This window comes from Tenrec ecaudatus, chromosome 11, assembly GCF_050624435.1.
Source record: "Tenrec ecaudatus isolate mTenEca1 chromosome 11, mTenEca1.hap1, whole genome shotgun sequence".
Lineage (NCBI taxonomy): Eukaryota > Metazoa > Chordata > Mammalia > Afrosoricida > Tenrecidae > Tenrec > Tenrec ecaudatus.
This window is the reverse complement of record NC_134540.1, coordinates 17466761-17493699: the sequence shown is the minus strand read 5'-3', so window position 1 is coordinate 17493699 and position 26939 is coordinate 17466761. Positions and strand designations below refer to the sequence as shown.

At 42.6% G+C, this 26939-nt stretch overlaps 1 protein-coding gene across 1 annotated transcript in view; it reads right to left on the bottom strand.

Moving 5' to 3' along the window:
* Positions 1 to 8489: 8489 nt before the first annotated feature.
* Positions 8490 to 26939, bottom strand: part of ALG5 (ALG5 dolichyl-phosphate beta-glucosyltransferase) — a 30200-nt gene continuing 11750 nt past the window's right edge. Inside the window, exons 6-10 of the mRNA XM_075562942.1 lie at positions 24134 to 24247; positions 18363 to 18422; positions 12953 to 13104; positions 10528 to 10613; positions 8490 to 8695 (exon numbers count right to left, since the gene is read on the bottom strand). Of these exons, the coding sequence (XP_075419057.1) occupies positions 8580 to 8695; positions 10528 to 10613; positions 12953 to 13104; positions 18363 to 18422; positions 24134 to 24247 (528 nt within the window). The 3' untranslated portion in view covers positions 8490 to 8579. The remainder of the gene's footprint in view (positions 8696 to 10527; positions 10614 to 12952; positions 13105 to 18362; positions 18423 to 24133; positions 24248 to 26939) is intronic.

The following is a 26939-nucleotide window of genomic DNA, read 5'->3' as shown; positions in this document are numbered from 1 at the left end:
ACTTGATCTGGACTGGGCTGGGATGTTATTTAATATACAATTGCTCTTTGATATAAACACTCTCTGACACACATATGGGTGTCCTTGGATCTGTTTCTCTAGTCACCCTGGTCTAACACTCTATCTGTTCTCTCAACTGTTCCTCAGATTCTATACTATGTTCTTAACTTACGTGAGTGTATACGTAGAAAATTTAGTTGGCATGAAGTATAGGAGAAAATGTTTTAGGTATATTCATGGAAGAATTACATAACAATTACCGATAGTTTTCCTTCAAAACTTTCACTTTATTCTTTGTAACTTTTTTCTTATGAATTCTGTAGAGATTTACAAAGTTCATCAGTTTTCCATTCAATGACTTATCCAATAATTGAACATTTTGTTTCATATCATTGATTGCCCTTATCCCACTTCTGCCCTGTGTTCCCATCCCTCCTCCTTTCCTAACCCTTCTGAACTTGGTCCGTGGGTGAATGCTTCCTCTTCATCACCCATGGTTGATATTCTAAGGTGCGCTTACCTCCCTAGTGTTACTGTTCCCTTTACAGACCAGTCTATTGTTTGGCTGAAAATGGAATGATAAGGGTGGGCCCAGTTCCAATCCTACAGATCCACTAAATACTGTTCCTTCCAGTTCTAAGGACCCTTATCTCGGGTTCCACCACTCTCTATTTGACCAGTGTGACTCGTGTTTTTATTGTGTGTGTGTTTTAAATGAATGATTTTTAGTTTTGTTACAGTTTTCTCCCACTTTTCCCCAGGACCTCTTAATGTGACCCCTTTTAGAGCAGTTGGCGGTGGTAGCTGGGGACCATCTAGTTCTGGTGTTAGGGTCGTGGGCTGATGTTTATGTGGCTCATTAGTCACTGTTTCCCTGTGTCTTCAATTTCCATCACCCTTCCTTTCCTTCACAAAAGTTGCCCCTTAAATGGCTGCTCATCAGCTTTAAAAAAAAAATAGTTTTATTAGAGGCTCATACAACTCTTATCACAATCCATACATACTCAATTGTGTAAAGCACATTTGTACATTCATTGCCCTCATCATTCTCAAAACATTTGCTCTCGACCTAAGCCCCTGGAATCAGCTCCTCATTTTTCCCCCTTCCTCCCTGCTCCCCTCACGAACCCTTGATAATTTATAATTTTGTCTTATCTTGCCCTGTCTGACGTCTCCTGGCCTTCACCCACTTTTCTGTTGTCCATCCTCCAGGGAGGAGGTCGCATGTAGATCCTTGTAATCGGTTCCCTCTTTCCATCCCACCCTCCCTCTACGCTCCCAGTATCGCCACTCTCACCACTGGTCCTGAAGGGATCATCTGCCCGTGGATTCCCTTTGCTTCCAGTTCCTATCCGCACAAGTGAACATCCTCAGGTCTAGCCAGATTTGTAAAGCAGGATTGGGATCATGATAGTGGGGAGGAGGGGGAAGGAAGCATTTAGGAACTAGAGGAAAGTTGTATGTTATATCGTTGCTACATTGCACCCTGACTGGCTGGTTTCCTCCAGTGGCCTACAAATGGGCTTTGGGTCTCCACTCCGCACTCCCCCTCTCATTCACAATGATAATTTTTTTTTTGTTCTGATGATGCCCGATACCTGATCCCTGCGACACCTCGTGATCGCACCGTCTGGCGTGCTTCCTCCACAGGCTGTGCTCACCTGCTTTGAAGGTGCTGGTCGCTACACACCAAAGTGGGATGTGGAGCATTGTCTTCGTGGGCGATGCTAGTCAAAGCTCATGCTTTAAATTCTTTTCAATATTTATGGTGTATTTTCTACAATGTGCTACTATTTCTACTCATATACATAATTCTCCACTACACAGTAACTTAAATTTCTCCAAATCTGGTACTAACTACAGTTTGTCAAGTTCATAAATCATTAAGTGCCATTAAGCCAGTTCTAATATGGACCCTGTGTGGAACAAAACAGAACACTGCCTGGTCCTGCACCCTCCTCACAATTGTTCTTAAGCTTGAGCCCATTGCTGCAGCCACCCTGTCACCCCAGTTCATTGATGGGCTCCCTATTTTCCACTGCCCCCCTACTTTATCATGCATGATGTCATTTGCCAAGGACTGGTCTCTGTGAAGTACGTGAGATGAAGTCTCATCGTCCATGCCTCCAAGAAATATTCTGGTTGTAATTCCTCCAAGACAAAGTTGTTTGTTTTTGCGACAGACCATGATACTGACAATATTCTTTGCCAACATCATAGTTCAAATACGTGAATTTTTCTTTAGTCTTCCTTACTCAATGTCCAGCTTTCACAAGCATCTGAAGCAATTGAAAATACCATGGCTCGAGTCGGTGCACCTTCATCCCCAAAATAACACCCGTGCTTTTCATGAATTTAAAGAGGTTTTGTGCAGCTTATTTAACCAGTGCAATGCATCATTGGATTTCTTGAGCGCAGCTTCAATGAGCACTGATTGCAGGTCCAAGCAAGACAAAATCCTTGACAACTTCAATCTTTTCACCATTTACCATGATGCTGCCTACTGGTCCACTTGTGAGGATTTGGGTTTTCTTTATACGGAATTGTAATCCACACTGAAGGCTGCAATCTTTGACTTTCATCAGCAAGCGCTTCAAGTTCTTACTACCAGCAAACAAGGGTGTGTCATCTAGCACATATTAATAAGCCTTCCTCCAAAACTGATGCAACCTTCTTCTTCTTCATATAACCCTGTTTCTCTGATGATTTGATCAGCGTAGATTGCATAAGTATCGGGAGAGGATACAACCCTGATGCACATCGTTCCCAGTTCCAGTCCATGCAGTACGCCCTTGTTCTATTCACCCCACTGCCTCTTGATCCATGCACAAGTTTCGTATGAGCACAGGAAGTGTTCTGGGATTCCCATTCTTCTCATGGCTCGCCATAGTTTGCTATGGTTCACGCAGTTGAATGCTTTGTCGTAGTCAATGAAACACAGACATTTCTGGAATGCTCTGCTTTCAGCCAAGATCCATCTGACATGAGCATCGATCTCCCTTACTCCATGTCCTCCTCTGAATCCTGGCCTGAATCCCCCAGACTGAGCAGCGTTTAATTCTGTTGGACACGGGGTTGCTGTGAGTTGGAACTGACTTGACTAACAAGATCAAGAACAAACCTGTCAGTAAACTGCTGCAATCATTGTTGGATGAACTTCAGCAGAATTTTACTTGCACCTGCTATCAATAGCAGTGTGATTTGCACATTCTGTTGGGCCATCTATCTTTGGAATGGGTACAGGTATGGATCGCTTCCTGTCAGTTGACCCAGTAGCTGTCTTCTGAATTTTTTGACATAGATGAGTGAGTGATTCTGGTTGTGAATAATGTTTCTGCCAACCACTGTTGAGATACATTTGAGTGAGAGTTGACTTCTCTTTTTAAAGAGCTTGATGGAAACGGCTTTGTTTTTTTCGGCTGCGTGACTGTTAGTATTCATTTGTTTCCCAAAGATATGAGACAATCTAACAATAACTTTTACAAGGATTCATTTCGTAATTGCTGTGTACTTGTAATAGACTATACTACCCCAAAGACTATCTGCTAATAAGTAAATACATTTTATTTGAAATTTTAAGTAAAGCTTTTTCTTTAAACAAAGAATGTCTGAGATGTTTCTTTGTTATTGAAAAAGTATTTGCGATGAATAAGTCATTCATTGGTCTTGCAAAATTCTATCATATGATCGCTGGTTCTTTTCTATCACCAGGTCCATTATTTTCCAATTGCGGATTCTTTTTAACACATCCCAGTCACCAGAAGTTAATGCAACTTGACAGTATGCTTGGTTAATTTCAGACTGCACAGTTGGTAAATATCTTCATTTTCACGATCTTTGGCATTGTGGTTGGTTTGTAAATTTGAAGAATAGTTGGATTAACTTGCCTTCCTTGTAGGTATGTGGCTACTATCCTATCACTGACAGTATTGTGCTTCAGGCTAGATTTTGATGTTATTTTAAACAATAAATGTGCATCAATCGGTCATTTCCAGTGGCGTAGACACATGCTCATGTGATGGCAAGTTACAGTCCACTGCACTCACTAATGCCTAGTATATAGATCCCTATGCCTCCCATTTAAGTTCGATACCTTCCATCTTTTCTAGATTTACACTGTGTACATGCCACGTGCTGATTATTCATGGAGATTTCCTCTCGTGGTTGTGCCACATCGCAGATGAAGGCCCCACTTTTGGTTTTCCTATCATTCAAGCCACTGAGGTGCACATTCTCCCAGGAGGCAGCTCTTCTCCAGTCTTGTTTTCTGTCTGCTTCCCAACTCAGGGGTGCAACTTCTGGCAATATGTCAAATAATGCTTTGGTGTTATTCTTCAGGACTTTAGCTGCGAAGTTTTAGAAGTAGACTGTCTTTTCCCTAAAGTCTGTCTTAGCTTAGAAGCTCTCTGAAACCTGTCTGCTTTTGTAACACCAGTGGAAAACCTCTACTGACCCTGCCAGGTTTTGTGGAATAGCTTCCAGCATCACATCAACATAGACGCCTCCACCACAACATGACAACGTGACAAATGAGTAGTGGCTATGGCCCTTAGTAACCCTTTAAATCACCCTCCTGGCTCTTCTGTCACCTAAAGAGTGAAAAATAAAACAAAACAAACCCCCAATTGCCATGGAGTTGATGCTGATAAATAGCGACCCTACAGGACAGGGCAAAACTGCTCTGTGGGTTTCTGAGAGTGTATATCTTTGAGTAGAAACCCCCATCTTTGTTCCGTGGAGTGGCTGGTGGTTTTGAACTGCTGACATTGTGGTTAGCAGCCCCGGGCACAGCCTACTATGCCACCAGAGCTATAGAAAGGCTTATGAAGTGAACAATAACAATATGCACGTGCTGGAACAACCAGGGTAGCACTGACTTAGAATGGATTTAAAGGAAGGCTAGGAAGAAAAGGGGAGGGCAGGGAGGCGGTGGCAGGGGTGCTGCTACCCTGTGCCATCCATGTGTATGACCTGTTGAGTGGAAAACCCATTTGTTCTGAGACATTTCATTCACTCCTGTTTTAAAAGAATGCGTTCCCCTCAAACATGAAGTGGGACGGAAATCACTGTCCAAGAGGTGAGAGAGTGAACAGAGACATTGCAGGGGCAGTGGGTTATTTACTGTGGCTCCTCTAGCCAAAGCCTCTACCTCTCACCAAAGGACCTTTTCCTAGCAGGAGTCTGGTAAGAAAGTGGGGGAAGATACTGATAGGATTCAGCTGCCATTGTAAAGGGATTTCCTGGAGTGGCGTCCTGCTGTGTACAAAATGAGCCCTGGGAGCAGCAGGGGGAAGGATCTCATTACCAGTAAGAGCCCGACGTGGAGTACATCCTCTGGACCCGCCATGCCAGCACAGTGAACCTCCTGGTGCACAGGACAGCTGTCCCATCAGAGAAGCAGCAGAGCTGGGAGTCAGGGCGCGGAAGAGTACATTGGGTGCTTTTATGCAGGAGGCTGGTTTGCAGTGTGGTCCCTGTGGACACTTACTTGGGGAAGGTGGCCTTGCTGACCCAGGGAGCTTGACCTGAATGCCTTCACCCTGCGGTTACAGTGGAGGGTGTGCCCCCTGGGCATTTAGCAGCAGACCTGAAACTTCGTAACACGTCCCGGTAAACAGCTCCACCTGCACATTTCTCACGGGGGTTACAAACTGTTAGCTTCCTTCATAAACCCTTTAATCGTGAATTTTGTATGACTTCTGTGCAACCATTGCAATGGATATAAGAAAGTAGAGAACATTAATTAAAACATTACAGAAACAAAATTAAGGCAAAAATTAAGAAATCACGGGGACAAGTGAAAATGTATGCCCACTAGGGCCCACAGTTCATACTTGCATGGGTTAATCCCCAACAAATTGTTTAAACATGCCTCTGTGCTCAAATGGGGCTGCAGACAAGTTCCCTTGCATTGGTCTTTTTTTTTAAAGGGTGTCTTAAAAAATAAAAAGTATTTGTGACATGGGTGGTACGATTTTGAAGTCAGTGCTAGTAGAAAAAATTTAACAAAATTCAGTTGGACATTTTCCCAAATCACTTAAGTTTTTCAACAAATTCACACAAAACACATTTTTAGGTGGAGCAAACGTTTAAGGAATGCTGGGGAGACCTCAACGATGAGTAACGGAGAGAGGTTTGCACAGGTTATGACAACCGCTTTTGTTTTTTGGCATTCTAAATAAGTAATCTTGGTAGATTTTCCTCAAAGGACACAGGAAGATTATGGTAGTTTATAAAAAAGAAGTGTTAAGCAGATTGAAACCTGCATTGGTGAGAAAAAAAGCAGGGAGACTGTGCTGAGGAACTTTCTACCATTGCAATGCACCTGCTCACTCAAGGGAGCAAGGGCTGTCCACTGAGAAGCGGCTGAGAAGCCTATCCCTCAAAGTCCCTTCAGACTTCTTTGTCCCCAGACTGAGAGAACACTGGACAGGGACACAATGCAGTGTCCCCTGAGGATGCAAAATTGGTTTTGACATCGTGTAAGTCGTGTACAGAATTCTTTGGGGGAACTGTTAGAGATGAGAGCATTAGTTTCAGAATTGTGTAGGACCCACAATCGGCATAACTTAGTTAAAAGACAATGCTCTACATCCAACTTTTGGGAGTGGCAACTGGCTCATGAGCTGCAGAAGGTACAGCCAGTGGTCTTTCTCTGTCCGGGATGAAGGAGAGTGATAAACATGGAAGACACTGTTCAGCTGTGTGAGTTGACACCCCCTCTAATGCGTGCTGGACTGGATCTGGTTTTCAACTCTTTCTGTACTTTTTTGGTTTGTTCATCTTAGGGTGTATGTCATTGGAGGTCAAGTCACCCTCTGGAAATTGTGTTGTATATTTCTCTGTTTTCCGGTAGACGTAACTCAGGATTGATGGAACTCTAGGAACAGCAAGTAGAATAAAGGTTTTGGGGGTTGGTAACAGAGCAATGACATCAAAGAGTCCAGGAAGAAAAAGGATGTTTGGAAACTGATTGTGGTAAGCATTGTGCAATTCAGCTTCACGGGATTGAACTATGGAATGCCCTGATTTTAACTCCGAATTAATGATAATTAAAACAAATGAAGACACATGGAAACTAATGGACCACACAGACATCGGCACCCTGAGACCAGAACTAGCGAGTGCTCACTACCATTAGGAACTGCTCTGGCCAAGATCACATTAGAAGGTCCTGGATAGAGTAGGAGAAAAATGTGGAACAAAACTCAAAATCTTAAAACAGACAAGGCTTATAGGTTGGAGACTGGTAGAACACTCAAGACCAGGGGCCCTCAAACTTCTTAAATAGGGGGCCATTCACTGTCCCTCCCTGTTGGAGGGCTGGACTGTAGTTTAAAAAACACTATGAACAAATTCCTATGCACATTGCGCATATCTAATTTTGAAGTGAAAAACAAAATGGGGCAAAACCACTCGGTGGGCCTCATGTGGCCTGCGGGCTGTAGTTTGAAGACCCCTGCTCTAGACTGTGGCCCTGAGCCACCCTTCAGGTCTGGAAATGGATTCACCTCCATGGCTCAATTTTAAAACAATAGACAGAGGGGCCTTGGTAGTCAGGAGCAGGGCTGCTAACCTCAAGGTCAGCAGTTTGACACCACCAAGCAACCATTTCTCTAGCTGCAGTCTCAGGAACCCACAGGGGCAACTCTCCCCTGTCCTAGAGGGCTGCTGTGAGTTGGGGTTGACTTGATGGCAGTGTTTTTTAATAAAGGGAATGATAACATTAGGGCGGCAGGCACACTTGCAATAATCCATCATTTGAGATCAAAAGGTAAGCATTTACCCAAGGACAAAGTTAGGGTTAAGAAAGGAAGAGGATTAGGAACACAGGGTGGAAGTTGGGGATGTGATGCGGCAAGTGATTAATTAAAAAAAAACAACACAGAAATTGTAATCAATGAGATGAAACAAAATGTGTATGAGTTTCTGAATGGAAAACTGATCTGCTCTCAATAAAAAGTCAGAGTTAAAATCTCACACACACACACACACACACACACACACAGACCTAAGTGTATGACATGTCAAGAAATAGCTATATTTTGAAAATTTCGGTTAATAACAATTTCTGATACTTTAGCAACTTTTGACTGTGTAACAATACCTTGTGACATATCCTGCATTTCCTAGAGTTTTATGTTGTATATGTCTTGTAAAACTCATAAATTTGTGTATATTGTAACTTATATGCCAGCCATCACATCTCTGAATGCTTCACGTGATCATGGCTTATATGGATGTTCATGAGCATTAAGCAAATGCAGGCACTTTAGAGTAAGAATGGCTTCTGCCTACAAATTCGATTTCTAAGAATTCTAGTGACAATCTAAAGAGCAGAATAGCAAAAACAAAAGAAAAGCTGACCTTTGATGGCAACACACCTAAATAATATTTTAAAAATACCACAGAACACGTGTTTAATAGGATGTAAAAACCTTACCTCGTGGCACTTTATTCTAGGAAACAGTCCAAAGGCAGACGACAGCAGATTTATTCCAGCTTTATTTAAGTCTGTGATTTCACATTAAATACTGTGACAGTGATGTCGAAGACAATCGAGCCCTGCAAGTCCTCCTCTACTTCTCTTTCCTGGCGTGCTCCAGCCTCCAGGCACCCGTCATGTATCGCAGACGTATAAAAAGTAGGTCCTTGCCCATCTGCACCCAGCTCCAAAATGGAACTAATTTAGAACCTGTGGTTTAAAATGATAAAATAAATCAGCTTAAATGAAATTCAGGGGACACTGTAGCTATTTAGAAATGGATTTCATGAAACATACAACTTTCCTCTAGTTCTTAAATGTCACCCGCCCCCCCCGCCACTATCATGATCCCAATTCTACCTTACAAGTCTGGCTAGACCAGAGGATGTACACTGGTGCAGATAGGAACTGGAAGCACAGGGAATCCAGGGCAGATGATCCCTTCAGGACCAGTGGTGAGAGTGGGAATACTGGGAGGGTTGAAGGAGGATGGAGTAGAGAGGGGGAACCGATTACAGGGATCTACATATAACCTCTTCCCTGGGGGACGGACAACAGAAAAGTTGGTGAAGGGATATGTCAGACAGGGCAAGATATGACAAAATAATAATTTATAAATTATCAAGGGTTCATGAGGGAGGGGGGAGCAGGGAGGGAGGGGGAAAATGAGGAGCTGATACCAGGGGCTTACGTGGAGAGCAAATGTTTTGAGAATGATGAGGGCAGTGAATGTACAAATGTGCTTGATACAACTGATGTATGTATGGATTGTGGTAAGAGTTGTATGAGCCCCCAATAAAACGATTTAAAAAAAATGGATTTCAGAAGACAATCTACACGAATCTTAGGAACTTTTTAGTCATCTTCACTCCACTGAAATCTTAGGGCATAAAATATGAATTTTTTCATAGCTGAAAAGTGATCTGCTTTTCTTATGGACAAGTAGCCCAAACATTCTGAAGTGAAATAAAACCTGGAAGGCTTAAACTGTGAGGGTTCCAGATGGCTATTCTATAGGGCCATGGAGGAGGGACCACGGGGCTGGAGGGCTCTGGGACGGCCCAGCGAGAAACTACCTAGTGAGTGCTGGCTGATGGAGATAACTGCATCGAGAAACGACAGAGCATCAGGGGGCTCTCACTCTTGCATACGGACACAATTTTAATGGTGACAAAGCCTAGGAATATTTTGTCTAGCCCTCTCTGCCCCAGGCTATACAGCTTTGTTGACTGTCTTAGCTGTCCTTGATTCACGGTGGTCCTGTGCAGAACAGGATCAGACTGTTGGGATCAAGAAGGCTGTTCACTTTTTTGGTTTGGTAGGGGAAGATTGTTAAGCCTCTTCTGTCAGGAAGCTGATGAAGCCTGTTCAATAGGCCCCATAGCAGCACCAACACACTAACAAATGGGCATTGGTTGGGCATCAAATTCAGGTCTCCCACATGGAAGGTGCCACAGGCAGGCCAGTCTAGTGAAATGCCCGATCCATAAATCACGATGGATTACTGGACACTTGCCTACAGATAAACATCCACAGGGAGAAAGATTAGGTAGCATTTAAGTTACACTTTGTCGTCACAGACCAACTTTTACAAAGTGGCCGTTCCTCTTCTGTAAGCTGCCAGCCTTGGAACCCTGTGGAGTTCGGCTCTGTCCTGCAGGGTCACCGAGCTGGGACGGGGTGGAGGAAATGAGCCGTGGTGGCACAGCGGTTGAGCTGCTCACCGGAAGGTCTTCAGTTTCAACCCCCCAGCCACAGCGGGGGAGAAAGACTTGGCAGTTTGTGCCTGTAAAGACCGACACTCTTGGAAACACTATGCGGCACTTCTGCGAGCTGCTAGAGGATCACTGTCAGCCCGAGGTGCCTTGATGGCAGTGGGTTGGATTTGGTTTTCTCTTGCGGAACTGGCTCTGGAACTCAAGGCAGCTGCTAACAGGTGAAGAGGTATGAGGAGGCTAAAGCCAGTGGACTTTATGAGATATCTGAGTGGTCTGAGGTCTCTCTCTCTTTCAGGTTTATCAGCTGTAATATGAACAATATACCTTCAATTTCGGTCCAGTTGACAGCAATTTCTGCTATTGGAATCTGAAAGAACTGTGCTATATACAGCAACTCCACATCAAATGCCCTGGAATAAAACACACATTAGTACTGATTTCTAAGGACAAGTAGAGGGTAAACCATCCCTGCCCTGGCATGACTTGAAGGTTACACTTTAACACTGAAGGTCATATTCACATAAGGTCATTTGCTCAGAGGCTCTGTGGGTTTGAGGCAAATGAGGTAATTTAGTATTTTGCTGCATAACGTTTAGATGACATAATATGGTATCTCATTACAACTCAGAAATGCTCAGGGGTGAAAAGCCTCTTGGGCTAGAGAAAATGCAGCCTTGGAAACCTCGAGGAGGGTGGGTCTCAGTCACAGCCCTATGCAGCTCAAGGCACAGAGCGAATCGCATTTTCAACAGATGCAGAGCTGATTCAACAGAATTCAGAGCAGCTCTAGGAGCCAGCAGTAGGACCCCGGTACAGGTACGTGATGACTTTCTTTTCACACCAGAGGATGAAGGTTTCTTCTCTCCAGAGCATGCCTCTGAGGCCATGCCATCTTCTGAAGCCCTAAAGGATCATGCACGAAAGGTCCCAAATAGCCCTGCAAGTGGGAATGCAGGTGGGTCTGGAAAGCAAGAACTAAAAGTCTGTAAAAGAAACCACTGGACTTAAAGATTAAGTTTAAGCAAGTTTACCTAAGAATCACAGTGACTTTGGATGGAGGAACCCCACATGGATGGCACCATGCAGAACACGGCATGGCATGAAAGTTTTTTGATACAACAGTGAGACCTCAATCCCCTTCCCCACTAGCCCCAACCAAATAGGGGTGTGAACCAAGGAACAGGAGACCAAGGACAGGTTCAGGAACAAGCGGAAAGATAAGAGCAGCTGAGACAGAAGTATCTGAATGTTGTGACAGATCATTTCTACAGGGAGTTTACACATGATGCCATATGGAAACAGCAATGGTGAACTCTCAGGGATCCTTCCACGGAAGAGAAACACAACAGGAATGTCAAGACCAAATTTACACTACTCAAAAAAAAAAGAAAGAAAAGAAAAAAAAAGTACAAAAAACCCCAAAGATTTTAAAAGTTTGTCCTATTGGTAATGTCCCAGTTGAATGCAGAAACTGTTAAGTAGTACCATTAACATCACATGCAAGTCAAATTTTCTGAAATTGGGGATCAGGATCATTTTCAATAATAAAAATACTGCCACATCATCATGTTTAGCTGCTATGTTCCTAGACCAGTCTCACAGTCCTTAATGACTGGGGCCATAGCTACAATTCCAATGCAATACATTAAAAAAGGTTAGCATGTTAACGCATCCTAATATTAATAACTATGCAAATTGAATTTACTTGTCTTATATGAAAGGCACCCTGGTGGCACAGTGGTTCGCGTTGAGCTGGTATTTGCCAGGTCAGTAGATCCAAACCAGCAGCCACTCTGCAGGAGAGAGACCAGGGGGCGGAGCTTGCTACTCTCCTGACGGTGACAGTCTTGGAAACTCCGCTCTGTCCTGTAGGGTCACTATGAGACCGTATAACTCATTACAGGAGCGGAAAGCCTCCTCTTTCTCATGCTGAGTGGCTGGCGGTTTCACACTGCTGACCTTGTGGTTGGCATTCCAATGCAAAACCCGCTATGCCTCCGCAGTTCCTATTGTGCAGGAGAGGTTAAATATAACCGGTCACTTTCAAGCTTGTTTGTTTTTAATTTGAAACTGATCGATTATATTTACCTCTAATAAGCAGAAGTGGTGAACAATCGATCACGTTCACGTTTTAAAACAAAAGTCCTGGTGACGGATGCGATCTATAGAAGGGCCGTCTCCAAGGTATCTACCTTCGACCTGCTGTCACTAGTGCGAACAAAGAGGAAGCTGGCTGTGGCTGGAAGGAGGGGTGGGAGGGAGAGGAGAGCGGAAAGCGGGGTAGAGCTCCAGGGGTGGGAGAAAGGAAACGTAAAATTGTTTCACAAACCGAAGGGGAGGAGTCTGTACATGAGAGAAAAAACATGCACAGGATTAGGTTCCTGAGAAGGAAAAGGAGACACAGAGATCGAAGGATTGGCTTTTAGGAGAGAGAACTTCACTTATAGAAGAATGAAAAATAAGGACGTCCTAAAGTGCACTGATACACCTGAGCCTTCCTGGGTTCTTCAGCGAGGGGTGCAGCGGTGGGAAGCAGGATGTTTTCAGATATACTCTCCACGATTTAAACCAGATGTCGAGTATAAATAGGTTCTAAGGAGATCCAACTTAGTATGCATGTAAGGGTGCACATAAGCTCACACAACAAAGAGCCCATCGTTTCATCCTAGCTGTTCACAGAACACGAGGCTGTGTTTCGTTAACTGCTGTGTGAGAAGTCACACCAGACACATCCCAATCAGGAACCTACCAGCGTTCAATGTGCAGAGCTGAGAACGTCCGTACAGCTGCTTCCCGAGTGAACAGTTTGAACCCACACTGCGTGTCTCTGATGCCTTTGACACAAAGGAACCAAACCAGAAAGTGGAAGCCATACATGAGCAGAGTACGGAAGTAAGAACGCTGAAAACAAAGACAGAATATACGTGACTTTTCCATTTACCTGTGAAACAGACATTAACAACATCCTGTAGAGGACTGCATTTTAATAAAGTGACCGAGCAGATGGTACATCGGAACATCATTGTCCATGAGCCTCGTTAGCCAGGCATACTGAAGGGACAGTGAGACGGCCTACAGTTTAGACGCAGAACAGCGCCCTACACCAGCAGCAAGTGATGTCCTAGAGGTTGAGTCAGATAAGAAAAATCACTACGCTTGGGAGAGGCAGCGTGGAGTGGATTTCCGAGCTTACACAAGCAAGGAGAACATTTCCTTTACCCACCTGTTTTGATGCTCCATACACATTTCAGGTTCAAAATGTTGATGGTTATCAGAATGTATTGAAAGAGACAAAACCCCAAGATTGGGACCCGAAGCTTGAAACCCAGCAGATAAAAATATTGACAGAATAGGGACAGCAGAATGTCACCTAAGTTCAAGTCTAGAAATGTTACACTCTGAGAGTCTGTAACAAATAAGACTCTGTCTTCTTTTTGGACAAGATTCTTTCTTATTAGGTATAACCAATGGTTAAATAAGATTGAGGGTCTGATCATACAGATTTTAATATTTATGCTCCTCAATACTTCTATTTCAAGTAATGAATGTGAGGTTTCACAATTATGAGTGATTAGTTTTATTAGTAGCAACAGAATAAATACAATTCTATTATTCATGACATACTGAAAACATTTAAAAGGTAAAAATAATATATCCTAAATTGCCCTAGTAATTACGAGTTTTCCCATTTAGGGGGTATATAGGAATATAACAGAACATCTCTATACATTTTCTAGGACTTAGGAACTAGGCACATAGAACAACACATTACGTATGTACACATGCAAATTTTATGGGCCTATGCAGAATGTGTCAGTTTGCTATAAATACCAGCAGGTCACCAATGGTGGACAGACAGACTTCAGTGGAGCTTTTAGATTAAGAAAGAGTAGGAAGAAGGAGAGGAGGATCAATTTTGAAGGGCTAGCCCCTGCATACTTCCCGCATATCTGTGCAACACTCTGATGCAGTGCCAGGAGAGGAGCCTCCCAGGTTGGAAGGCTCTCAAAAGACCAATGGAGAAGGCTGCCTGCTCAAAGGTGAGTCACTCTTAAAGGCGTGGGTGGAGTGAAGTCTTGGGGGTTTTTATTTATTGATGGGAGAAGAAATAGCCATTAATATTCAGAACACAAAATGTATGACTCTAGGAAAATTATTAGTTGTCAAAAATGAAATGTAACCCATAAAGATAGATCTCCCAGGCATTAGTGAGTTGAAATGGACTGTTATTGGCCATTCTGAATGAGAGCATCTGGTCTACTATACTGGGAATGAAAAATTGAAAAGGAATTGACCTGTAACCACTGTTAAAAAAGACAAGTTCAAGATGTATTTTGAAATACAATGTGTGTTTCGTTCCCGGGTTTCTGCACCAAAACAAACAAACAAACAAACAAACACAATGTGATCTGAGATAAGATAATATCCATACGTTTTTGTGAGGAGGACCCATTAATTCAACTTCTGTTCCAGGGTCTGGGAGAAATGCAGGGTTTTTGACTCCCACAGAAACTCACAAGGGCAGTTCTACCTTGTCCTGTAAGGTTGTTATGAGTCAGCATGACTCAATGGCAGTGAGTTTGATTTTTGGAGTTTACTCAAATGTATGCACTAACCACTAAAGTCATTGTTGAGGAAACAAAAGAATCGCATCCAAGTCTTTGCTCTAAAATTGATCAAACATACAATTAAAGATGCACTGATAATTACTGGTGATTAGGATGAGAAAGCTGGAAACAAAGAGAAGAATTATCAGTTAGAAAATAAGGTTTCAGTAATGGAAACCATGCCAGAGACCACACGATAGAATTTTTCGAGACCAATGACTTATTTACTGGAAATACCTTTTCAACAACCTAAGTGATCATATTCATGAACACTGACAGGTGACAGGTGGAGAATTTTACGAGACCAATGGCTTATTCACTGGAAATACCTTTTCAACAACCTGTGGTGATTATATTCGTGAACACTGACAGGTGACAGGTGGAATACATGGGAATGATTTAGTTATTCTCCATCAAAGAGATAATGGAGAAAGTCAATATCATCAGCCAAAACCAGAGTCAGCTGTGGAACAGAACATCAATTGCTCATATCTAAGTTTATACTAAAGAAAATTAAAACTAGTCCACCCGAGCCAAAATGTGACTTTGAGAATATCCGTCTAAGACTATTTCAAGAATACATATGACCCACTGGGCATGACTGATGGAAGATCAGAGGAGCCGTGGGATGACATCCAACACATCATATCTGAAGTAGAAGGTCATTAAAATGACAGGAAAGAAGGAAGACACAGGGACTAGAAAAAATGAAATAAAACAGCAAGGCCTTCAGATAAAATTTAAGGCTGAGTAGTAATGATTACTCAGAGAGAAGTTAAAGACATCAAGTAAGCACTAAATGATTCTATTTTTGGATGGTTTAGAAGGATACACTTAAGTATAGCATATTAATGTAACACTAATGCGGACATCACTGTCATTGTTGTACTGACCAGTGCTGCTACAGGACTCCAGTTGGAGCCTTGCTGGCACAGTGGATGACTCACTGGGTTGCTAACTACAAGGCTAGCTAGTGGAATGCCCTCCCCTCCATCAGCTGGCCCTTGGGATAAAGAGGCTTTTCACTCTGTAAAGATACAGCTTTGGAAGCTGACAAGGGCAGTGCTACTAGGAGCTGGAACCTACTTGACGGCATTCAATTCTTCATTAAAAAAAACAAACAAAACAGGACTCTATTTGTACTGTGTCATATTTTGCTTACCAAACTGAAAAACCAACCCACTGTGTCATGGAGGGGAGGCTCAGTTCAGAGATGCTAGGGAGGGTTTCTCAGGGACCAGACGGCCTCACCCTGCCCCTGCAGAGCAGCTGCTGGGCTTGAGTTGCCAACCGTGTGGTTAGCAGTACCATGCCCACTTGACAGAGCCACCAGGGCTCTACCTGCCAGAGCAGGAAGACAGGACAAGCTTAACAGACGTCATGTAGAAAAGTGTTTTGGAAGCATATTTTCTGAATACTATTCAAGAAAATACTGAGGTTGCTGTTAACTACCCTGTCTTATTTTAAAATAACCCCCTGCCTTGTCCATAGACCTTTATGCAAGATCTCTCTTACACGTGGCACATTACGAGAAAACCAGAGCAGCTCAGAATTGGAAGGCCACGGTGCCACTTCACCAGGAAGTCTTAGACAGACGCATGTCTTGCTTCGTAGAGCTGTCTTTCTCGACAGCTACGGTTCTGTGAGATTCAACTTCAAGAAAAGGATGAGGCCCTTCAGCAACGGCTCTGTCATCTGCAGGACGCAGCTGCCCATTTCTGCTCTGTGGGTCAATTGATATTTAACAGTTTTGCAGAGAGCAGCCCATTGGCGGGTTCGGAGTGAGTGACCAGATGGCTGGCTGGATCAGCCCTATGATAGGTCCTTTAATGCATGACTGAGAGCAGTTCTAGGTCTAAGATTTCTAGGGAAAGAATCAGGAATTTTCAACAAAGGGATGTTCTAAGTGAAAAGACTGCACCATTAACACACACCCCACCCCCAGCCCCAAACACGGTTCTTTCCCACTGCGACCAGCAGTACATGAAAGTCCCAACTCTCTTCTGTCTAGATTAGAACAGCTTCCCGACGAGTCTGTTTCCTCATTCTTTTTCCTTCGCTGACATTTTTCATGTTCAAAAGAAAGCAGAAAACTTTTACTGATAATACCAATCTATTCTCATTTAGTCTTTTTGTTGGCCTAGTTATTTTTAGAAAAAGGAAAACTTTTACTGATAATACCAATCTATTCTCACTTAGTCTTTTTGTTGGCCTAGATATTTTTACCCAGATAATTACTGTATTTATGATACCTTTATGATGTAATCGGATACCTTCTCCAAACTGAAAAACCGAACTCACGCCATTTGAGTCCACACTGACTTAGAGTAACCCTACAGGAGAGGGTAGAACTGTCTGTGTGGGATTCTGAGACCGAAACTCTTGGTGAGAGCCGAAAGCCTCATCTTTCTCCTGTAGAGCGGCTGGTGGTTTTGAACTGCTAAGCTTGCAGTTAGCAGTGCAAGGCATAACCACTAGGCCACCAGTGTTCCTCTATATCTTAGGTATTTTCTTATAGAGTCTTCTTATTCAGGCTGCAGATATCTCACCTAGAGGATACAGTTACACTTCCGAGAGTGAGAAATTTAGCATTTCATACTGCAGGCAACATTGTGCTGAACATCTTGGAATATACTTTTTCCTCTTTTTTGAACCCCCAGTGTATCAGTAAATGGATGATGTTAGTCCAGTTAATCTCTAAGTTCCAAGAATGTGATCTCCTCTGTGATGAAAGGATCAACCTGGAACCCACAGGGCATGCAGATTATTGAAATAGACTGAAAGGAGTCGGGTAGTTTCCCACACATGAATATACCGTAAGTGGTTTCGTGATTCCTCCCCCAGTACACTGAAGAAAAGAATTTGAATGTCTTCACACCTGTGTCAGAATCCTTAATGCAAGGTACAACCTTTTATTCCAATGATTCCAAAATGACGGTATGCTGTAACGGTGACCTGGGAAACTGCTAAAAATGCAGGTTTCTCATGTAAGGAACACCATTAAAAAAATATTCTCCCCCGATAATTCTAACCACACATTATCCACCTGCTTGATCACTCTCATAGACAAAATACTGAGAATATAATAGACAGACACTTAATGTACTAGACATATTTTAAAGTGCAAACAGTAAAGAAAATAATTCTGTAATAAGGTATCTTTTTTCCTTCAACTTATTTCAGATTTCCTAGGATGGCCCACAAAAATTAAGAAATGAGGATTCTAGTGCCTTCAGAGTTTTTTCTAAAACCCCCATAAAGACAGGCACAACTGTTTCCAAAATGTAAGGTACAGAACTTTTCTAAGAACAAAGTTAATAAAGAAACATTGGCACTTAGAACAAAACTCAAAATATGGCACTTCAATATGCCAATATGAGAAACCACAAAGGGGAAGGTGAGTCATTAAGAAAAATATGCCTCGTGACTGCACGAGGCACTCCGAGTCTTTACAAAAGGACCTGCCCCCACAGCACAGGAATGTGCACATCCTTCTCAACTACTCTAAAACAAAAGCACAAAACCAAACCGGGCCAGTTGATGTCGCCTCACCTGAGCAATGGAGTCTTGTTCCAAATGGGCTCGAGATCCACACGCAATAGCCATGCCACCCTGAGGAAAAACAGTCATTGTGTTTTTCAGTATTTAAGCATCACTAATACAATTTTGTATTTTTAACATGAATTTTCATTTTGGGGAAGCTATTTTTTGGTTGCTGAGAAACATCATAAATCTTTAAAAGGTTCACTGAGGAGTTCAGATTATGGACAGCCTATAAAAGCCTACTTGTACTTCCTAAACAGGACATATTTTACAGTTCAATATGTTACTTTGAAATTCAAATCTTGATTTAGTTTATTAAAGAAAAAAAGCCAGTGATATCAGAAACATTTTCTAAAGATCATATTTATATATGTGATTATACATGTCTACCTGAAAAATCCAAGAATATCAACTGAACAATTATTATGAAACACTAAAAAAATGAAAAAAATGGGTGGACACAAAATGAATACATCACAGGGCTTCAAAAAGTGTGGGAAAAAAATCCATTAGATTTTAATTCGATTTTCCCGCCAACTTTCAAAGCCCTCTTATAAACAGAACACTAGCCTCATATGTACAAACAATAAACAAAAATATAATGGGGGCACAGCATTACTTCTAAAAAGAGGAAATTTTAGACATAAGCTTTCAAATCATTAGGGCAAGGCTGGAATAAAAACCATTGAAATGGTGCAAAGGGAAACAAAAGCAGAAGTAAAGGGCACAACAGTGACACCGAGCTCACGGATGCGACGCTGTCAGGAGGGTGTGCAGGTGCCAACGCTCTCCACGTTAATCTACAAATAAACCTACCAGGAAAACTTTATAAGTAACCAAAAAACTGCTTTAGAGTTAATATGGAAAAATAAAAGGAAGAGGAAATGACAAGAGAGAACTAACCCAAAAGGATTTTGGAATATAAAATTGAAGTAATTAATTACAAGTAAAGAACTAGAATGTGAATAGGAAAATCCATGAACAGAATGGAAAGGTCAAAAGTGCACTCAACATACGGGGACATGAAATGTGATCAGATGCCATTTGTACCAATGGGAAAAATGATGCATAGCCCCGATAGATGGTGTGGGGGTGGTTGGTAGCCATTTGGAAATCAAATTAACTTGATCTGAATCCTGAAACTGTGTGAAATTCCAAATACATCAAAGATTTAAACATAAGAGATCCAAAATAATTTAAAAAAAATCTAAGTAAGTACATGGAACCCAGGCGAAAATGGAGATCAAGTGGGTCACAAAATTAAAAAATACATTTTTAGGGAAAAACAACAATCAAATCCAACTGTATTCCAAATTAAAAGACAAATAAATTAGGGAAAGATATTTGCAATGCACAGTATAGACAAAAGATGAACTAGCAGATCGCATACAGTGTCCTGTGGAACATTCAGAAAAGTAGGAACAACCAGCTGAAAAAGAGGAAAAGGATCTGAACAGAGTTCAAAGCCAAAACAAAGACACCGAGAGCAATTCAAATATGACCTATCAGCTTTTCCCATTTTACCATGTTCTAAGGAAATACTCTATAGACGTTAATTTGAGCATGGTTATCACAAGTGGGGGGGGGGCCCAATCTAATGCAATTCTACAACTTTGAATTCTTCCAATCTATGCACCCGTGTACATGTAAGATGACTATCAGTACTGTTTGTAACAGCAAACTTACACAGCTCGTGCATCTAAATGGGACTAGCTATGAGACCATGAAATAACCAAGTACTTTTATGTATAAATATGGCTTGATCTCATGGTAACGACAACACTATGTAGTGTACCTATGGTGACTTGCATTAGAAATAAAACTGATTGTGGTAGCAATTGTACAATACTGCTTGTTGTGACTGAACTGTGGAATGTTATCTGTATTAACTCCCAATAAAGTGGTTATGAAAAAAGTACACAATTTACTTTTGCTGCAGATTTAGGAAGTTATGAAAAATCCTTGGACATAACCAAACACCTTGAGGGAAGGAGCCATGGGGGCCGGGGGTCGGGACCAGAGGCTTTCAAGAGATGAAGGTCGACTGGCACAAAGACAATGTTCCACATCCTGACGTGCTGAGTAGGGACGAGGGTCTTAGAGGTTTGTGAGTGGTCATCCAAGGTGCAACCATTGACCTCCCCCTGCCCAGGAGAAAGAAGCTTGATCAAGATGCAAACCATGTAGTTCAGAGGATCAGAAGAACGTGATGGTGCCCCACTACCACTAATAAATGCTCTTCGAAGGATCGCCCAAGAAGATTCTGGATGAAATGGGAGAGAAATGTGGAGAACTCAAAATCTTAAGAGACCAGGCTTACTGGTCAGATAAGAGACTTGTAGGACCCCCCAGGGCTACGGTTCTTATCCTTCAAGTTCAGAGCTAAACTTAACCTCTGTTTTAAGATCAAAATGCAGCATTTACCCAAGGACAAAGTTCAGAAGGGATGAGGAAAAGGGAGGAAAAACAAAGCCAAACAAAAAAGCTCTCAACAACCCCGAAGGAGGAAGTCCCCACATTGAGGGGGCTGCAACAAATGAGTTGAAATAAACTGTTTATGACTCACTGAATGTAAAACAATGATCTGTTAAGTCTTTACCTGAATCACAATAAAAAGTTAAAAATTGTATTAATGAAAAACAAAACACAACATGTGTATTTATCTTCTAGCCGGAAGTCACACGGGTGAAAAGCGAAGGTGGTTTCACAGTACCCGGTTTCTTCCCATTAGAACAACGAACACTCACCAAACGTGACCCCATTCATGTCCTCATGAGAAGGGCTTTCAAGAACGCTATGTCGGATTCCTTTCTTTAGAGAAGTCACGGAAGCACAAGTGTGACTTTTATATATAGTCGCATAGCTTTAATATAGAGTCAACTTGTGAACAGGCTCTCAATTCTCCCTGTGATTGACTCACCAAATCTATGCCAGCTTTAATTTTTCTCATTTTAAACATGTTAATTTAATAAGGGAAAACTATTGCCACATAGCCATGGGTCATTCTCGGTTGGAAAAGACGTGGGGGCAGGGAGCCCGTCTGTGTTTTGATAATTATGTTACCACATCTAAATTACTTTTCTTTAAAAATAAGAACGAAAAAAAATGGAGACTATTTATTAGTCATCTGAATTTTCTTTTGGGAAGTTATCTGTGATATGCTTTGCCTACTGTTTAGTAGAAAGAACCACTTTTCCTTTTATTTCTGGCAAAAACAGCTTGCACAGGAAGGGAGGAAGTAGTTTTAGTACGCTCCATAAAGAACCACATGGAAGGTTTGGGCAGTTTCTGGCAAATAAGCTTAATTCTCAACCCAACATCACTCGGCAAAAGATTAATTCTCATTCCCCAGCCCCTAAGCATTAAGTCCCTAGAGCTTTTAAGAGTCTTGGCTACCTGCACAATTCTAACGGAAGAGCTAAATCCCCGATACTGATCTTAATATCAAGAGGAATTAACCTAAATAGCTTATAAATCAGTTTTGCTGTTCATCAGAAATAAAGAATATTCTTATTTAAAAGCGGCCCATATTAGGAAAAGCTTGGAGAAATACACTCTCTTGCTTTTAAACCTCTTTCTGAATATAGTTGACTATCTTATGGTTTTAAAAAAGGAGGATTCAACTTACTATGATAGATAATTTTTAAAAGGAATAAATCAATAAGCTGCATTACCTTCAGATAGAACTTACTCAGGATCTCTCTCCTAGAATTTGCTCATTTAAGAGAAGGGAAAGACCAGAACTAGGTCGGTCCCACCTCCACTAACAGCCCTACAATGTAACATCAGAAGATCCCACCTCCACTAACAGCCCTACAATGTAACATCAGAAGATCCCACCTCCACTAACAGCCCTACAATGTAACATCAGAAGATCCCACCTCCACTAACAGCCCTACAATGTAACATCAGAAGATCCCACCTCCACTAACAGCCCTACAATGTAACATCAGAAGATCCCACCTCCACTAACAGCCCTACAATGTAACATCAGAAACAGCTCTGATGGAGGAAATCACAAAGACGAAGGTTAATAAGATATTTTGGTTAGTGAGTGTTGAATATTTGCTAAGCATTTGACTTGTATTTTCTTATTTTAATTACCACCTCAGAATTATCACTACCCACACATCACAGATTAGAACATGGGGCTGATGGATAACTGACTGCTTGGCGGCCTGATTACGGGGCACCTGGGATTTGAGCCCAGATGGAGCCTCATCCAAATTAAGAAACACACCGCAAACTGGATTAATGGTGCCTTGGGGGTGTGGCCGAGGAGGTTGGGGGGCAATGGGGAGCTACAACAATGAGTGCAAGACTGGAGAAAATGTTCTGAAACGGATTTTGGTGAGGACTGCACAACTCTTCTTGGTGTGACTGAGCTGCTGAATTGTACGATACCCAAATTCTATGCCAACAAAAGGGTTACAATAGAAACATATGGCGCTGGAAATACTCAGTACACAGCGGAATCAATTTAGAAATCAGTTATTTTTTTAAAAAAGTCAGATGCAAAAGTACCCCAGAAATAAAAAGCTTTGTTTATTAAAAATGGCTTTTAAAAATAAAATTAAAGGTTCCTTATTTCAAAAAGAAAACCAAATGGTAAATTTGGAGAAAATAAAAACAAGAAAATTCAAGTAGAGATCCACAATCCGACCATCCGGAGAGTTTTTACTGGACAAAACTGCGATGTCTGCATGCTCCTTCTCCGCTGAGGACTGGGCGTCCGTGCCCGAGGCTGCTGAGTACTGACTGCCATGGTGAGACGAGAGGTTTCCACAGCAGTCTTTCAACTGAGCACAGACAGACCCCCGAGAAATACTGCAACCAGCCAGGGCAACACCAGGGGGAGGAGGGGAAAAGGAAGAGGAGAAATCAAAAGGGGGGTTGGGTAGGTACAGATAAAACAGAAAAACAAAGGCTGCAGAAGGCGACTATGGCCAAAAAACTTCTGAGCAAAGACCTGGAAGAAGAGTGGACAGCCGCAGGGCTTTGGAAATGGATCTGAAGAAACACAGAGGTTCTGTGCAAAAAAAACCCAAAAAACCTCCTGTCAGTGTTTCAGTAACGGGAGAGCGACGTCACAGACACATCGTTGACGTAGAGGCCAAGTGTGGAGAATGGCAGCATCACAGATCTGAAGTGAAGTGACTCGAAAAATGTGTCTGTATCTAATTATTTGAACTGGGAGCTGATAGTGGTCAAGAGAGGGGACCCCTTTAATTTTATACGCACTTATCCTACAGTCAAACTGTGGGCGACCTGTGTCCTTGGCATTTCACTGTTCCACACACTATTTTAATTGTCAACGTCTAACATGCAGGAGGGACTGTCGTGCTGACAAATAAAATGGAATTTTGCCAAATAAAAATTTGCAGCCATCTAGGAAAAATGAAACAGAACACGCAACAATTTTTTTGTAGGATTCATCAAAAACCAGATTCTGTGATTCACTTTCATTATACCATCTTTACCTAGAAGTGTGTGCTTTCAAATAAAAGCCTTCACTGAATATACACAGTAGCAAAACAATGATAGATAGTAAAATCCAGGGAGAATCACACTAAGCAACAATCAAGGCAATCTCCACCACCAGCTCCCTGTTCAGAACAAAAGGGTGAGCTCTTCTGTGGCCTCTGACACTTGGGCAGAGATTTCGCACCCAAAGAAATCTTGCTTTATCTTTTAGGCGCATTCTCTTTAGCTTGGTTGCCCCCTCCCCCTCCCCCCGTGCCTTTTGAATGGTGCTCGTGGATTCTTGTTTGTGTACTCACAGGCCAAGGCTGCAGCTCATCCAGTCCCTTTTCTAACTTCTCAATGTCTGGAAACGTTGTGGCACCATCAGCGTCTGCCATAAGGATCTTTCTTCCTCGAGAACTGAATATCCCCTGTTTTAAAACATTACAGGCACAAGAAAGCAGCGTTCAATGACATTTTGGTTCATCCTGCTTCGCTGAAAATCCCTAAGAGTGAAATAATGGGGACAAAATGGTCAAAGGCAGGCAGACTTTGCTAAAAATAAAATGTATCGACGCGGACTTCCAAATGTGTCCATTATTTCATGATTTTCAATTCTGTGAGATCACACTACTAATACTTCGGAAAACAGTAAAATGTACTTGGACAAATTCACGATATCCTGCATAAGGTGAGTAAAACCTGCAAAATATCGACAGCACACTAACTATACATACATTGCGTAAGTGTCATGATGATTGAGAAGGGCTGGGTCTACTCAGGGCAGCAGACAGAGAACATGTTCAGGGACAAACCCCAGCAAACCCCACAGAGATACACAAGCGACACGGACACACGGTCATAACCTATATGAGAAGGCTTCACAACGTTGTGGGAAAACGTAGCTACTTCAGGAAGTGAAAATATAGACAAATACTATTTTGCATCTGAGGCCCCCAGATGCTTAGCTACATTATAACATCAATGCTGAACCGATTGTTCTTTTGTGCAAAGTATGGCTGGAGTAAGCATATGTGAGATCTTTAAAAAGTTCACGGAGAAGTGGAATTAAAAGAAAATAAAAGACAAGCTTTGGCTTTCAACATAAGCTCCACTAAAGTCACAGGTAAGGTCACTTTTCTTATGTGATGAAACCAGTCATTGCGTCCATCCTTAAACCACTAGGGTGGTGGGAATTTCACCAGTCCTTTTGATATTAACAGAAGACATATGTGTGCCCTTTAAAGATTTTATAAGATTAAGAAACAAAAAGAGCCAGAAGTCAGGTGCCAAGTCAGGACTGATTTCTCACACAAACTCCCCCAAATGTGTCCCTTTTTTGTTGAGAGGAACACGCAGAAGCCTCATCTTGGGGTCGGACTCAATGGGGGAGCTTTCCCTGGGCGGGTTCTGCTACAGCCGTGGCTGACTGTCTCACAACACTCTCATGAGACTCGATCATTCTTCCGCCCTCCAGAAAGTCAACAGCAAACTATCTGGAGCATCCAAACACTGTGACCCAGACCTCAGCTCTCGCTTGGACGGGGCCACTTCCAAGCCGGGTCGCCATCGCTCTGCCTGCGCTGTCTTTGGGATCCTGGGGGTGAAGCCAGGCTTCAGCTGCGGTTTACCATTCTTCCAAGACACGCCATAACTCGGGCCCCGCAGCCCCGTGGTTTACCATCTCCACTGGAAGCTCTCATGTGGTCTGCCGCTATCTGGGGGTAACTGTGTTGGCACCCCACAAGTAGAGCCCGCTCAACTCTAATTACTCGGTCAGCATCGTGTGGCCACGTCCGATGGCCAGTCTGTACTGCTGGCTATGGAGTCTGCGGTTCGTCGTGGGGCCGCTCTCATTCGCGCACGGACAAGGCTGCTTCCTCACACCGGGGCGGACGTTTCCCACGACAGGCTTTGCCCTCACCATCGTCTCGTGCTGGCCCTTCTTAAAGAGAGCATTCTCCCAGCACGCGCTGCTGGTCTCCGTGGGGCCTGGCCCCCTGGCTTTGCGGAAAGCATCCATGATTCATTTCACCGTCTTTCCAGCCAAGCCTCACCACAGAGTTGAGGTTTGTTCTTGCTTCAATTTTAGCAGAATTCATGTTGCTCTGGGCGAGGCTCTTTTCAAGTGGACTTGTCATCCTTTTCAGTACCATAAACTAGGCCCTGTTCAGATTTGCTGCAAGTCAGACTGAGTCTTAATTTGGTGTAAAGAGGGTCCTAAGTCCATTCATTTTTTGTTTCTATAATATGCTTCTTCCATGAACTTTAAAAAAGATCCCTCTTGTACCTGACACAAAAACCAGCTGGACATTAACTTTCAGTGAATTCACTGCTGAAGTGTAAGTTTGGGACAGTAAACCATAGCTGTGGTGACACAAACCAGGGCACAAAGGTAAAAGACAAATATACACAGAAACCTGAGCATTTATTCTGTGGTCTAGCAAGCCCACTAATTAGTATGCTTTTTAAATCATGCCCGTTAGAATGTGAATAACAAAGCAGAAATGTGAATAACATAAGTGGAGGTTTAGAAAGAGAAAGCGTTCCAAAGTACAAAACCTGGAGCTATTACTTTGAAATAGAAACCAAGGAATGGCTCCCCTATATTTAGTGATACATGACAAGGGTGGGAGGAAGGGCATTGTTTAGTTACTACTGGAAACTGCCTTGGGCCTTCAAACTGTTGTTTTTTAAAGCCTCCCATGTTGAGGAGACCTAGGTTTCTCTGGAGCCTGCTCCGTCCCCTGCTTTGACCCCTGACCTGGACTGCACTGCCAAATTCCTTGAAAAGGGAGCCTCTGCTAGCTGGCGGCTTTCATTTCTTGTCTACACAATCACAGCTCATCCCCTTTGACCACCTGTTCTATGATTTTCTTCCTTGCATGCTTCACTAACCAAGGCTTGGCTCTGGCTCTTCCCTTTCTCTCCACTCTCTCTATTGCCGCATAAGCCAATGAGATGGCTATCAGGTGAAGCTGATGCCTCACTTCCTCTCTCTCAAGCTCTCTGGCTACCACTGCTTGGTTCCTCTAACTCAGCATGCCTTAAACTCAAGTAAGTATCCACCAAAAACCCAACCCAGGCCCAAATGCCATCGAGTTGAACTGACTCATAGTGGCC